The sequence below is a fragment of the Panthera tigris genome, chromosome C2 (genome assembly GCF_018350195.1).
Source record: "Panthera tigris isolate Pti1 chromosome C2, P.tigris_Pti1_mat1.1, whole genome shotgun sequence".
Taxonomy (NCBI): Eukaryota; Metazoa; Chordata; class Mammalia; order Carnivora; family Felidae; genus Panthera; species Panthera tigris.
The window spans coordinates 34,218,862-34,235,411 of record NC_056668.1 but is presented as its reverse complement, the minus strand read 5'-3'; the positions used below and the strand labels follow the sequence as shown (position 1 = coordinate 34,235,411).

The following is a 16,550-nucleotide window of genomic DNA, read 5'->3' as shown; positions in this document are numbered from 1 at the left end:
AAGCACTTAGTAACTCTTAGCTGCTATCATTATTGGTTTGCATCCTCACCATAAAGAAGGGAAATCTGGGACCCAGAGAGGAAAAGCAACACATCCAAGGTTGTACAAATACACACACACACACACACACACACACACACACACACACAAAATAAACGGAGCTGTAAGAGATAATGAAGTTGGAAAAGTATCATACCTAGTGTTCGCAAGGGACACCTCTCCATGGAGCTGGGATTTTTTCAGATGCAAGAGATATGGAACTAGCCAGGTAAAGAGTGTTCTGAGAGACCCAAAGGAGGGAAGATGTGACCTGTTTAAGGATCCAAAAGGCCCCTGTGGCTGGAGCCTGGTGTGAGGGGAGAAGAGACAAGTGTCACACTGAGCTGAGATGGAAGATGTATTGTATTTGTGCCAGAAGGGGAGTCAGGACCCTGCAGGCAGGGAGAGGATGTGTTTTGTATTTAAATGCAGTGGCAAGCATTTTGAATGGTTTAAATTGGGGAGGGACCTAAAAACCTTTAGGATGCCTTGTATTACATTTAATTAGTTCTTAAAATGATGGAAGGCAAAACAGGATGACAGACCGGTGTCTTGGTGTAGAGCAGTGTTTTGTATATTACTTTTATTCACCTGAATGGAATAACCTTGTGACCTTAGGGCAGCCTCCCTGTACCACCAGATAAGTGCCTCACCCTCAGCCAGTGTCCTTTCTTTGCCTATGTCTGAGGAACACTGGGTTTTGTAAACTGTATGGAGCCCTCTAGTGGTGATTGCTTCAAAGGAGCCTCAACGTTGCTGCCAGCACTGAGGAACTGTAGAACTGTCTCCCTGGTGCCTGCAGACTATAACTGAAGATAACTGGAACTTGAAGCAAATGGGAGGCTGAATCTTGTCCCTTTGATATAATGTCACCATGCTCAGTATTTCTTTCCATTGCACTGACACGATTGTGTTGACTTAGGTGTACATTCCGAACCGAGTGGGCCTCATCCTTCAGAACGTGGATATGCCCAATTGAAGAGACGTGGTTTCAGCTTCACGAGAAGATGTGTGCTTTGTTTTCCTGTTCTCATTGTCACAGAGCTTGTAGTGTGTAAGCCTTTCAAAATACAGTTGTCTAGACGAAACATCAGGTGTCTGAAATTTAATATTGGTTTATGCAAATGAATGTCAAACTTTTATCGAAGGAGAGGGGGAAATATTTTTGCAATTTCAAGGATTCTAGACTATATTTTCCAGGCATCTGAGCAGCTAGGATTCTCAAATGGAGTATTATATGTAATGTCTTTAAACAGCTTTACTTTCCATGCCAATATTTGATACCTAAAGTTCAAATTTGAATCATGTGTCATGTATGATTATTTCTGTTGAATGTATACAGTATTTTTTTAAGATGAATATTTGATGACTTTATTTGTTCTAAGTATCTCTTGGTTTAAATTACAAAGTGCCAAGATTGTCACTATGTTTTTTTTTTTCAAATTGTGTTTAGAAATACTGTAATAAATATGTAGTAATAATATAACATTAAGACTTGAATCAAAGATAATATAAAATTCTTTATCTATAAACTCATCCATGCTTCATTTTGCATAAGTTTTATCTCATGATCTCTGCTTCACTTAGTATCTTTGTGGATGCTGATATTTCAGTCTTTCTGAAGGCCTGAAATAGTAAGTGTAACAATTCACAAAACGTCTTTTACTTTAGATCAATAAAATTAAAAATTGCAAAATTGCCTTTGCTAATGTTTATTTTGCTGTACTGTTGTGAAGATTAATTTAGGACGAATGTTAAAATGCCTTATCTTAACTCTGATACCTTCCCCACATATATGCACATGTGCACAATCGTCCAGGCATGGGGATGGGAGGTAATAATATTTGTCTTTAGGTACTATTTTGTCATGTGAAATTATACTAACTAACTCAGATATCCAGGCTACTCTCCAGCTATAAACCTGAACACTTTTCGAAGCTGAATTAACTATCTCAAACTAAGTGGAACACTCAGTCATGAAATCGCCACTCAATTCATTAAATAGTAGGACACAAGTCTAAAATCATTGATACATAATTCATTCAAAACTGAGAAATTATGATGCATTTATAAGACAAAGTATCTCGCGTTTTTTAAAGGTCTTATCTTGCGCCTTTACATTAATACATTAATAGTGACGGCTTCTTTTTGTTATTGTATGTTTTTAGCCTGGTTGTTCATGACTAATGAGCGGTACTTGGATGTCTTTCTATCAAAAACTTATTCAGTACTGGAAAAGGTTAGCGAAGGAGACTTTTATAGCTAAACCTATTATATATTAACCATCTTTCTTACAACTTTTTTGAGTAAAGCCTTGAATCTGGGTCTGAAACATGTTGTTTGCTTTAACTTCAAAGTAAAGTAATAGTTTGATTTCCTGAAAGAATCCGTGATGCGAGTTAATGATGATACATACCAGGGAACATTACTGAAAGCCTTCTGTGATTCTTTTCCTGTTACAGGAATGTTATTAATGTCTTAACAGTTTCATGATCTGTGCACTGTACCTGTTATGGATAACAGCACAACATACAACCATGATGCTTTGTGTTCTTCTTTATAATTTCTTTTTCATTTCTTATATATGAAGAGATATGGGAATTTTCTATCATAGCTCTTTAAAAATAACCAGAAATTACTTCACATCTAAAACCCATTTTCTTTCCCTTGTCACCTCTGTGGCAAAGTCAAAAAGACCAGAATAATAACAATGCTATGTTTTCATTGTAGTGATTTACCTTAGTAATATGATATTTAGATTCTACAGTGTAAACTTTGAATTTAACAGTGTAATATAAGTTGCCTTTATCAAGTGTTTCCCCCCGCCAAAAAAAAAAGAGAACAATAAGTGGATATTGTAGAAATTATAAAAAATACACACAAAATATTAGGAGTCCAACATAGAATGTAGTTTTTTGCTGTTGCTTTTTGCTGTTATTTTTCCTGTCAGAATAGACAGTCTTTCTAGAACATTGTAATGTACTGTATTTCACTTTAGGTCTCAATTTTTGTATCAATAACATTCTCATTATATAATTAGGTGAGAAGTTCTTTCTTTTTATTGGTTAAACATTTTCAACAATCACAACAGAGAGATGGAAAATTTTACTCTGTGTGCCTTATGATAATGTCTACTTCTCTGATGTGGTTATCACTCACATCAAAATGAGAGTCCTTGGGGGTGCCTGGGTTGCTCAGTCTGTTGAGCGAGTCTTGATTTCAGCTCAGGTAATAACTCAGCTCTCTCTGCCCCTCCCATGTGTGCTCTCTCTCTCACACACACAATAAATAAATAAGCATTAAAAAAATGACAGTCCTGTACCTTTTTTTTTTTATAAGTTTATTTATTGTGAGAGAGAGAGTCGGAGGGAGTCGCAGAGAGAGAGAGAGTCAGAGAGAATCGCAAGCAGGCTTGCACTATCAGCACAGAGCCTGACATGGGGCTTGAACCCAGAAACTGTGAGATCTTGACCTGAGCCAAAATCAAGCATCACACTTAACCGACTGAGCCACCAAAGTGCCCCAAGAGTCCTCTTTGTTGACTATTTTAGAATAAGTGTTTTTACCATTTCTAATCTTTGATGTTCTAGAAAACATAAAGATTTCTTTCCATCATTTTTTAATATTAATGAGTGTTAGTAATTATTACCCAGAAAAGAATTTACCCCTTAATATTAGCCCTTATATTTACCCTTTAATATTAGTTTACTCAGAAAATACCTGTCTTTGATAACCAAAACTCGAACTGTAAACGTTTTCCCTAGAATGTTTCCCACTTTATAACACTTGAACTCTGATGGTCAGCTCCTTTCATATTTTTTTTTCCTGTTCATTTGATGTTTTTCACTTTGCCCTGTTCTTAACTGATGTATTCATCTCCAACATAAAATGAGGGATTTAGCCACCATGTTCCTCAAGTTCAAAAAATAACCAGTGACAATAAATGGACTTTTCTTGTGGCAACAGTGAAAGAATGCACGTATTTTTTCCTCTGACTCGAGCACTCCCCTTAGCAATATCAATTCAACATTTGTCAACCATCAGGGTTATAGCCATTGCTATGCGGGATCATACAGGAGGTTGTCTGAATAAGGGGCCTATTCTTCAAATAATACAGGAGAGAGCGCAGACAGATCTGGGGGAAGTGATGAAGGGTAATATGTTTTCCTCTCGTGTTCAGCTGCAGCTGCAGGGCAAATATCTTTTCACTGTCTCTGGTTCTGCAGCCATTGGATCTGGTGATGAAAGCAACATAAAATAGGTTTCCTGTTGCTCTTCCTGTTTAGAACAAGCCAGTGCAGACATACCTATAGAAACCTAAACGGTAACACAGCTTTCTGCCTGGCCTCACACCTCTGAGATGATTTCTTTTTGCCTATTTGAGTCATGTCCTGAACGGGGGGTCCTTTAGAGTCGTGGGTTCCATTCATCTATATATTCCTTTCAGAGAGACAAGCACTGAGCTATGAACTTTGCCAGGTAGAATGTTTTGATGAAAGAAAATAGAAATCTAAGCATACCAATGTCATGTCCTTTATGCAGTAGAGTTCATTTATCATTCACGATGCGTTAGAATTAAAATGTAGATAAATTTTCCCACTAAAGCCAGCCTTCGGGGGGAAAAGAATCAAATGAACTCCCTACTAATTTTTCTGCTCTATTATCTTATTAATGGTGATTTGTAGAGAATTGCAGAGAAACATTCATAGTTTAGGGCAGAATTTCTTAATTGGTAGTATGAGAAATTAAGATACAGTAGCTGTAAGTATTTTTTTTTTTTTTTTGTCTCTCTGTAATTTAAAACATTACATCTGGATTTTAACCCTTGGCAAGAACTGTGCAGAGAATGTAATGTTTATTTGCATGAAAAAATGTATTTTTGTGGTAGATATGCTTATGCTACAGGGCATGTCATTCAGAACTTTACTTATGATTTCCAGTTTTTCCTATGATCTGTGCTGGGCCAGAGAGAGGTATTTGGCCCTCACATACTCTGTGTAGACAGTCTCACCTAGAAAGCCGCACTGTATTTTAAAAGAACAGTGTGATATAATGGTCCAAAGGCCTGAGTTCAGGTTATAGCTCTTACTTTCAGTACTGCATTTTAGAAGGCACTCACAGACTGTTAGTTCTTACTTAGACCAATAAGACAAAGGTAGGGGGGGACATCAGTTTTGTAAATGCTGTTGTTTGATCAATAGCCAAATGGATGGTGAGTCAGTGGAGACATCTTCCAAGTTCGTTGTCAGGGACACACTGTCACCATCACCTGTCTATCCTTCAAAGCTTCTGCGCTAAGTTATCCACCCTCTCCCAGCCTGGGATGTGTGGGCTGCTTTACAGAGAAGGGGATTTTGCATTTCCTCCACCGATGCAGGTGACCAAAATGTCAATCTTCCTCCACCGCTGCTTTCATTTGCTTATTTTAGCTTTTTCTCTGAGTGTATGAGGACATTTCAGTGAATTCCATTCCCAGGCAGTCAGTGTTCTGCCCCTTTCATGTGCCAATTACTCTCAGACTTTGCACTTCTATAACTCAGCCTTGTGAGGGAAAGTTAACAACCCCTTTATGGTAACCAGTAGGGCAAGGTAAACTAGGTAAACTGTATATGCAGTGAAATAGCCACAGGTGCCCAGGGTCCATGTTTCTCTCCCTTTTCCCCTGCTGCTCACTCCACTAATGGAAGGAATAAATTCCAGAGGAAACAAGAATTGCAAAGGAGAGCTCATAGGTTAGAAACAGTTTAGCCCATCATTTTTCGAATTGGAAGTCCGTATTCTCATCAGAAATACACGTATTCATTAAATAAAGGTTTGCACAACTAAATAATATTTTTTTTCAAGGAGGGGGAGTGATATCAATCATTGATCTGCAACTTCCAGTCATTTGGCATTTACAATAAGACAGTGCCCAGCAGAAAACTAGCAAAAAAGCTATCACCCTAAATTACTTCACCGCAGAGGATATAAATTGAGATGTGGTCAAATTGTGCATGCTTGTCTCCAGTAATACAGGCAGTAGAAAACTGTAAATGCATGAATAAATCCATCCAGCATATATGTATTTACAACATATATAGGGCTATATGAAGACATGTAGGCATACATATGTAATTTGTAAGTAACCTGAAAACCCATGAAGTTCACCGATTCCAGTATTTGTCTTGAACCCAATGATCACTATGTGTGATACTACCCAGTTTTAGACGCTTTCCTGGTTGTATTATGAACATCAAATCTAAATATGTGATTTTATTTGGATCTAAAGAAGTTTTCAAACCTTGGAATGAAATGCAATGAATGTTTCACACCCTCTTGAGAATTTCTCACCCCAAACTCCTTGGCTATGAGTCTTGTTTTTCTTTTAGAAAAAGAAGAGGAGGGAAATGAAATACCTCGATCACTTCTTTATGTATATCCATAGGAATTCTTTTTAACTGAGTTTGTAGTGTCACTTTCCATTCACAACAGTAATATAAACAATGAAAAACACCGCACGTAATTGCATTTCATGAATGCCTCTAGCCTTGTTGTCAACTATTGCTTAAAACCTCACGTGATGTAGAAGTCCCAACAGACACACAGGGTCACTCTCTATCGCCTCTATCACTGTTATACCAAAACTGCAGTAGAATGCCGAATTCTTTACCAAACATATGCATTTTTTTAGAAGACATTGGCTGCCATGTACTGAGTGCTTTCTTTTTACTCTGCCCTGTGCTGGCACTTTCTACATATCACCGAGTCTCTTAAACTGCAAAATGATGATTATCACCCTTGTTCCAGTCACCATTCCTGCTCATCCTACTGTACTCTGCCATCTTCCGCAGGAGATCCTTGGCAATCTCGAGATCAGGGGTCAACATTTAACTCTCATTTGTATTATTACTTTGTCTTTGGATTTGAATGTCTTTGGTGAACGAAGGAGGTGACATTTGAAACCACACCCGGCCGTGTAATGCTCCACACTCTGTTGTCTGATGGTGTTCAAGTTCCAGGAATTATTTTTGTCATGAATCTCATCAAAATAAAAAGTTAAAAGATCGTGAACCCAGCTCCCAATTCCTGCTTTCTAATGTTATTCTCCAATAAAAGGAACTAGGACTCCTTGGAGAGATGGCTGATTCTACAGGTGGAGCAGGGAATAGACAAGATGTGCCCGGAGCTCCGTGTAGTGCCAGAAAGTAAGGAAGTGCCTCCAAATCAAAAGAATGGGAGCATGTCAAAGGGACACAGGAATCAATTGAAAGGTACCCAAGGGCTGCACCTGAAATAGTTTGAGCAACAAAATAAATAATGTATTACTGCATAAAGTATAAAATAAATATCCATGAGTTCATACTGATAATAAATAAATGATTGAATAAGTAAAATAATGGGGGAGAAGAGAGAAATCTTTGGCACAGGAGAATGCTAAATAATTTTACCCCTCAAAAAGGCAGAGCTTGACTCTCCCCACTGCAACTCTCTCCCTTGTGTGTGGACTGCACTTAGTGATCACCTTCTAAAGAACAGAGTAAGGAAAGGGGAAAAACAAGTTGTAGCGGGAAAACCTGGAAAACTACCTCAGTCAGGTGATTGTGGTTAGCACCATCAGGGGGTCATGTTGATAGCACGTACACTTGATAAAATGTGATGAAGAAATGAGAATGACAAAAAAAAACAATCCTCTGAATCTATAACGCTAGTCTTACCATGAAAAAAAATAAAAAAAATTTGAGGGATTGTGTGTGTATAGATTATATATCAGGAGATCATGCATACAAGCTTTTGTGTTTATATGTGTGCATAAGATTTCATATACTTGTGTATATATCTGCATAATATTTAAGGCATATAAAAAGAGTTGTATTTTAACGCAAGTCTGAAGTCTGCAGCGTAGGCTGACAAACTGAAACTTGAGCAAGAACTGATACTGTAGCCTTAAGACAGAATTACTTCTTTTCTGGAAAACCGCAGTTTTTGTTCTTAAGATCTTCAAATGATTGGATGAGGCCCCGCCCCCATTATCAAGGGTAATCTTATAAAGTCAGTTCCTTTTTGTTGTTGTTGTTTATTTTTACTTATTTTGAGAGAGAGATAGCAGGTAGAAGAGGGGCAGAGAGACAGAGAGAATCCCAAGCAGGCTCTACGCTATCAGCCCAGAGCCCAATGCAGGACTTCAACTCAGGAACAAAGCCAAAAGCAAGAGTCAGATGCTTAACCAGCCTAGCCACCTAGGTGCCCCATACTTATAAAGTCAACCCTTTACAGATGTTAACCACTATATTGACTAAAATAACTAGGTATTATAATCTAGCCAAGTTGATATATGAGTAACCATCGCAGAGATACCTGCCTAGCCAAGGGAATGCCAAACAAGACAAGTCTGAGAAACTATCTTGGCCCAGAGTTGGTTAACTAAGCATGACAACTAAATGTACTGTGATATCCAAAATTCTGAAACAAGAAACACTAGGGGAAAACGAGTGAAATTCAAATAAGATGTAGTTTACTTAATAATTTACAAAAAAAAAAAAATGTGTAAAAGAAGACAGATGTCTTCACAGACAATTCTCTCTTACAGAGAAAAGACAGTGTCACCACGGATCACATCTGTGTTCCCAGGGAGACAAGCCAAGACTGAAAAGAGACCAAGCGTAGAAGCCTAAGAGCCTGACCGCAATTTTCTAAAGTGACAGAAATAGTGATGACCAATTGTCTTTTTGCCATCTTCTTTCCTGACCAAGAGACAAAGCAAAAGTCTAAAATCATGACTATGTGGAAGTAAATGTCTAAAACTTCTGCCCTGTTGGTCTGTGTTGGATTACTTCCTCCAAGATATTATACTTAGTATTTGGGTCATGACTTCCAATTGAGCAAATAAAAACATTATGAAACCAATACACAGGATTTTTGGTAAAACTTCTTCCACATGTAACTTATTAGCAAGCTTATATGCAAAGTAATTCATTCAGATACTCGGGTATATATTTTGCAACCATTTATCTTAGAAAAACATTTCATGTTAAGATATAAAATGTTTGTAAATGTTCTCCAAAAATGAAGAGCTTGACCACAATCCGCAGACTAGGCAAAGCTAGGCTGAAATTATACATAAACCCTAAAATCTTGATCACTAGACAAAATGGAAGTGTATTTTTTCATTCATGCTGGCTATCTGGAATATGTGGCCTCCAAAGTCACAAGAAAAGAAGAGAAAACTGAAGAATTGCAAGAATAAGTCCAGGCTTAGAAGTAGTTTATACCCCTTTTGTCCCACCTTGTTAGAAGTCAGTCACATTGGCCTGCCCACTGTGAAAGAGGCTGGATCTCTCTATATTTGGAAGGGAGAACAGTACAATGAAAACATAGCATAGCATCTGCCATAATTGTCAACTACGTTTGGAAAATCTTATATACCTAATCCCCCTTATAGGCTCATAATGCAAATTAAATGTTAAATACCCTGTGAATTCTTATGATAAAGAAACTGGTCTAACATTGTTTAAATCAGTGTTTCCCAAACTTATTTAATATTGTTCAACTCAGTTCTTATCCTCAAGGAACGTCAATAAACATCTTGAAAAAAAAGCCACTATAAACACACCATTTGGGGGGTGCCTGGGTGGCTCAGTCGGTTGAGGGTCTAACTTCAGCTCAGGTCATGATCTCACGGCTCGCTCGTAAGTTTGAGCCCCACGTCAAGCTCTGTGCTGACAGCTCAGAGCCTGGAACCTGCTTTGGATTCTGTGTCTCCCTCTCTCTGCCTCTCCCCTGCTCATGCTCTGTCTCTCTCTTAAAAATAAATATTAAAAATTAAAAAAAACACCATTTGGGTACAATAACTTGAAAATGTATGGCTCTCCTTTTTCTGTGCTTCTATGACCAATAACTCTTCTTTCAAAATCTGTGTGTGTGTGTGTGTGTGTGTGTGTGTGTGTGTGTGTGTGTGTGTGTATTCAGTTCAAGGTCAGCTTATCTCAGAGTCATTGTTCCATTAAAATCATTTCTTGATCTCATAATTTAACCATCAGTGGGCAATCTAATTTCCCTAGGTTCAGAATTCTCCTGATAGGTGTTTAACTGAGTCCTTCAGTACAGGCATGCATCCTTTCATTGTACTTCACAGATACTATGTTCTTTACAAATTGAGGGTTTGTGACACCCTGCGTGGAGCAAGTCTATTGTTACAATTTTCCCAACCACATTTGCTTAATTCATGTCTCTGTGGTACATTGTGGTAATTTTTGCAATATTTCAAACTTCATTATCATTATATTTATTATGGTGATCTGTGATCAGTGAATTTTGATGTTACTATTGTAACTGTTTTTGGGTGCCATGAACTGTGCCCAAATAAGATGGTGAACTTAATACATGTTGTGTGTGTTCTGATTGCTGCACTGACCAGCCATTCACCCATTTCTCTCCCTCTCCTCAGGCCACTCTATTCCCTGACACAAAAATACTGAAATTAGGGCAATTAATGACCTTACAATGGCCTCTAAGTGTTTAAGTGAAAGGAAGAGTCACACATCTCTCTTCAAATCAAAAGCTAGAAATGAGGGGCACCTGGGTGGCTCAGTTGGTTTAAGTGTCCGACTTTCAGCTCAGGTCCTGATCTCATGGTTCATGAGTTCGAGCCCTGCCTCGCGATCTCTGCTGTCAGTGTGGAGCCCACTTCAGATCCTCTGCCCCCCTCTCTCTTCCCCTTCCCTTTTCTCTCTCTCTCTCTCTCCCTCCCTCCCTCAAAAATAAATAGACATGTTTAAAAAGCTAGAAATGATAAAGTGTAGTAGGAAGACATGTTGAAAGGTGAGAAAGGCTGAAAGCTAAGCCTCTTGCACCAGTTAGCTGAGCTGTGAATGCAGAGGAAAAGTTCTTGAAGGAAATTAAAAGTGCTACTCTGAGGAACACATGAATGATTTAAAAAATGAAAGACCAATATTGCTGATATGGAGAGTTTTAGTGGTCTGGATAGAAGATCAAACCAGCCTCAACATTCCCTTAAACTGAAGCCTAATCCAGAACAAAGCCCTAACCCTCTTCAATTCTATGAAGGCTGAGAGAGATGAAGAATATTCAGAAGAAAAAGTTTGACTCTAGCAGAGTCAGATTCGTGAGACTTAAGGAAAGAAGCCATCTCTGTTACATGAAAGTGCAAGGTGAAGCAATGAGTGCTGATGCAGCAAGTTATGCAGATCTAACTAAGATAATTAATGAAGGTGGCGACATTAAACAACAGGTTTTCAAAGTGCATGAACCAATCTCACGTTGGAAGAAGGTGCTATCCAGGATTTGCATACTTAGAGAAAAGTTAATGCCTGGCTTCAAAGCCTCAAGGACAGGCTGACTCTGCTTTCCGGGCAGAATTCAGCTGGTGACTTGAAGTTGAAGCCGGTACACATTTACCATCCCCCAAATCCTAGGTCCCTTAAGAATTATGCTAAATCCACTCTGCCTATTCTATAAAACAGAACACAAAGCCTGGATGACAGCATATGTCTTTACAACATGGTTTACTGTATATTGTAAGCCTGCTGTTGAGAACTACTGCTAAGAAAAAATGATACCTTTCAAAATATGACTGTCCGTTGACAATGTGCCTGGTCACCCAAGAGCTCTGATGGAGATGCATGAGATTAATGTTGTTTTCATGGCTGCTAACACAACATCCATTCTGCAGCCCGTAGATCAAGGAGTAATTTCAACTTTCAAATCTTACAATTTAAGAAGTGTTTATTTGTATGGCTATAGCTGCCATAGATAGTGATTCTTCTGATAGATCTGGGAAAAGTCAATTGAAACGTTTATGGAAAGGATTCACCATTCTAGATGTCATTAAGAACATTTCTTAAAAGCTAGAAAGGGGTTGGGTGCCTGGGTGACTCAGTAGGTTAAGCATCCGACTTCAGCTCAGGTCATGATCTCACAGTTGGTGAGTTCGAGTCCCAGGTCAAGCTCTGTGCTGACAGCTCGGAGCCTGGAGCCTGCTTCAGATTCTGTGTCTCCCTCTCTCTCTACCCCTCCCCCACTCTCTCTCCCTCTCTCTCTCTCTCTCTCTCAAAAATAAATAAACATTAAAAAAAAATTTTTTTTAAAGCTAGAAAGGGGTCAAGATATCAGCCTGAACAGGAGTTTGGAAGAAGTTGATTCCGACCCTCACGGATGACCTTCAAGATGTCAGTGAAGACGTGGCTGCAGATGTGGTGGAAATAGCAGGAGAACTAGAATGAGAAGTGAAGCCTGAAGGTGTGATTGAATTGCTACAATCCTATGATCAAACTTGAACAGATGAGGAGTTGCCTCTTATGGATGAACAAGGTGGTTTCTTCAGATGAAAACTCCCGGTAAAGATACTGTGAAGACTATTGAAATGACAGCAAAGGATTTAGAATTTTACGTAAACTTAGTTGATAAAGCAGCAGCAGGGTGTGAGAGGCCTGACTCCAATTTTGAAGCAAGTTCTGTAGGTAAAATGCTGTCAAACAACATTGCACGCTACAGAGAAATCCTTTGTGAAAGGAAAAGTCAATTGATGTGACAATCTTCATTGTTGTCTTATTTTAAGAAATTGCCACAGCCACCCTAACTTTCAGCAACCCACCACCCTGATCAGTCAGCAGCCATCATCTTAAAGAAAGACCCTCCGTCAGCAAAACGATTACAACTCACTGAAAGCTCAGGTGATGGCTAGCATTTTTTAGCAGTAAAGTATTTTTTAAATTAAAGTATGTACTTTTTTTATTTTTTTAAATTAAGGCATATACTTTTTATACTAGAAATTATGGTATTGCACAGTTAATAGACTACTGTATCATGTAAACATAACTTTTATACTCACTGGGAAACCCCAAAATTCATTTGACTCACATTATTGAGATATTAGCTGTATTGCAATGGTCTGGAACTGCAGCCACAATATCTCTGAGGCATGCCTGTACTGATCTCCAAGTTCTCTGGAACCAGCTTCCCTGGTTATGAGAAACCTTAGAACCAGACAGATGACTGACTTCCTCTGAAAAGAGAGTAAGATTTTCTGGTATGCGTGTCGTTTCATTACCTAATTTCTGAATTGATCTCGGTTTTTGTTGCCCGTATCTTCCTTTGCCCTGATTATTGTTATCTATACATTTAAGTATCATTTTTATTTTGCTTATCGTAGTATATATTTGTAAACCACTGAAATCATTTTTGGGGTAAGGAAGTAAATAGATGATGTGTAGATATATTATAGATTCAATAGGTGATGGATGGATAGAGGCATAAATTTTTAAAATATGGCTTTTGTTGTTCTGATGGCATAGTCTGTAGCTATACGTTTCTGTATTCTGCGACTAGTTGCTGAGGAACCACTTAGAGGTAATGAGAAGTACAGGGGCTTCCCTTGATATTTCATTAATCTAAAACCTGGATTTTCTAGATTCGTGAAGGTTTCTACCCAATATTGTGGCAGCAGGATGTTAAATCTAATTATAATGTGTGAAACATATTAAAATATATATGAAAAAATGATGAATTTTCCTTGTGTGACAAAAACAATAAATTCTTGTGTGTACTTTACAAACTTCTCTCTATATAATACATATATACATATGTACCTCAAAATGTATTATATTAGAAATCTGAAGGTAATATAAAAAGTTAACATAAACTCAATATTGGACAAAAGTAAAAATTAAACTTGGGTAAAATGATATGTATTTATTGACAGTTACAGAAATGAAGTTAATAATATTCAGCTTTAGTTTCTTTCTTTTGAAGGAGCATTCCCAAATACAAATGATTCTTGTCCCCTTTTCCCAAATACAAATGATTCTTGTCCCCTTTGGCCAGTTATTTCTGGTATTGTTCATAGTCCTAGTACAAGTATTATGTGGGCCCCTTCTTGACTTTCTGGCTGGCTAGCCAAATGTCAGTTTAAAAAAAGATAAGGTTGTTATTCATTCATTATTGTTCATTTGTGTATTGAGATACTGTGCCAGGTGCTAGGAATGTAAAGATAAATAAGTAATAGAATTTCACAATTTAGTATGCTGACTGTAGTCTCAAAGGAGCAAATAGATTTGTTGTTGTGGCAGAATCTACAACTTTTCTATCCAATGCCCATTCTTCTGTCTTCCATAATAATAGAATCATTATTTAGTTGCCAAAAGACATCATATTTCCATCCGTGTGACTAAATTCCAAGCAAAGATGTTGGGTAGAACTTCCAGGAAGTCTCCTTAAAATGGAAAATAGACAATTAAGGCATTTACTAATAACAACCTTTACCTTCTCCTTCAGCTGCTTGGTATGTGGATAAAATGGCTGGAGGTCTACATCTCTCTTAGCTCATGAGACATCTTTACATGCTAGATGGTAGAAGATAAAGTTGGAAGATGCTAGATTCTTGATGATTGTAGGCCAATCATACAACAATGGACTACCTTTACTCCAGATTTATTTTATGTTATTTTAGGGGCGCCTGGGTAGCTCAAGCATACGACTCTTGGTTTAGGCTCAAGTCATGATCTCATGGCTTTGTGGCTTCGAGCCCCACAGAGCCCGCTTGGGATTCTCTTTCTCCCTCCCTAGCTGCCCCTTTCCCACTCGTGTTGTCTCTGTCTCTCCCAAAATAAATAAACTTAGAAAAATTATTTTATGTTATTTTATTATTTTATTTTATTTTTTAAGTAGGCTTCATGCCCAGTGCAGAGCCAAACACAGGGCTTGAAGTCATGAGCTGAGATCAAGAGTTGGATGCTTAATCGACTGAGCCACCCAGGCACCCCTGGATTTATTTTTTGTAAAAGAAAAATCAGCCCTTATATATTACTAATCTATTTAAGATTTTTCTGTCACATGTAGTTAATCCAAACATAAATGATTCACTTATCAATGAAACTAAATGATCAAATTGATGAAAAAAATCAAGAGCTAGGACTCGTATATATAAGATTCCAGTAGGTGAATAAGGCTGTTGATATATAGAGAGAATGAATATTAGTATATTAGAAGAGGAAACTACATTAAGCATTTTCTAAACACATATTAATTCATTCAACATGAGTACCTAGTTCAAAGTCTAACTAGAAAAAAAAAGATAAAGAATAACGATAGAATGATAAATCTGGACCAGTGTCCTTCAGTGTCTAAGTTAAGAAGGTTGAATTCTATTTTACTTATGATATAGTCATTAGGATTATTCACAATGTAAGAAAAAATGATATTTAGAGATGAATGGATGGACCTTAAAATCTACTACTCTAGTGGTTTTCAAAATGTGCTGTGAGGGATCCCCATGAGAACTACAAGGTGGTGGGAGGTCTGGGGCAAAGAATTCGGGGTCATTAAGTCTATGTAAACCATATCTCTCATTCAGAGTAACTCTACTTTTCCCTGTTTGTAATTCCACATAGTATTTTTTGAAAAGAATATTCCAAGGCAAACAAAAGTATGAAATCTACCAACTTATACCAATCCTTTCCCTTTTACTTGTTGGAAAATGTTGACTCAGAGGAGCCTTTTGCCCATGATTCCACTATAGTTAAGATTTGACCACACTTTTACAGAACATGAGCCAAATCCCTCTATTATGTTATGGTGCACATAGCACTGTGCCTCGGGAGGAAGCTCTGAAGTATACTCTTTAGGGGAGAAATGTTGGTGACTGGGAGACTGCTTGTAAAGTCCAATGTGATTGCTGCTCCAGACACGGGGATGGCCTGAAGCCAGAGTAGCTTCAGTACCACTGCACAGGTAGGAACATGTGTCAATCACCCTAAATGCATTTGAATCCCCTTTCATTGACACTGTAACCAAATTCCTGCTCTTAATTCCCTGTGTTTTAAATAGTCCAATGGTTTCTCTTTTTTTCTAGTTGCATCCTGACTTAGGCACAGATCAGTGCCCTACTTTTTGCTGAAGAGAACTGGTGAGGTCAAAAATTGAACCTGCAGGGGCGCCTGGGTGGCGCAGTCGGTTAAGCGTCCGACTTCAGCCAGGTCACGATCTCACGGTCCGTGAGTTCGAGCCCCGCGTCAGGCTCTGGGCTGATGGCTCAGAGCCTGGAGCCTGTTTCCGATTCTGTGTCTCCCTCTCTCTCTGTCCCTCCCCCGTTCATGCTCTATCTCTCTCTGTCCCAAAAATAAATAAACGTTGAAAAAAAAAATTAAAAAAAAAAAAAATTGAACCTGCACTGTGACTTTGCAACCTGTAGCCTCGAACGTTCAGTCGGACATTCGGACTCATCAGTCCTGAGGACATAAGAGATGAAAGATTATTCCAGGCTAATTTCCTGGTAATGTTTTGGCTGGAGAATTTAAACCCTGAGAATTTGCCTCCTTAATTTTATTATTTTATTTAAAAAAACTTTTTAAAAATGTTCATTTATTTTTGAGAGAGAGACAGAGCACAGTGGGGGAGGGTCAGAGAAAGAGGGAGGCACAGAATCCGAAGCAGGCTCCAGGCTCCAAGCTTTCAGCCCAGAGCCCGACACAGACCTCAGACTCACGAACCACGAGATCATGACCTGAGCTGAAGTCTGA

General features: G+C 38.2%; 1 protein-coding gene across 3 annotated transcripts in view; it reads left to right on the top strand.

Moving 5' to 3' along the window:
- The window catches only part of GBE1 (1,4-alpha-glucan branching enzyme 1), a 280,022-nt gene extending 264,061 nt beyond the window's left edge, over window positions 1-15,961 (top strand). Inside the window, exon 16 of one of the 3 annotated variants that reach the window (XM_042957137.1) lies at window positions 15,884-15,961. In XM_042957137.1, the coding sequence (XP_042813071.1) occupies window positions 15,884-15,928 (45 nt within the window). In that variant the 3' untranslated portion in view covers window positions 15,929-15,961. Of the gene's footprint in view, window positions 1-961; window positions 1,738-12,124; window positions 12,723-15,883 lie in introns of those variants that run through there. The other 2 variants (XM_042957135.1, XM_042957136.1) reach the window with 2 other exon arrangements.
- The last annotated feature ends 589 nt before the right edge of the window (window positions 15,962-16,550 follow it).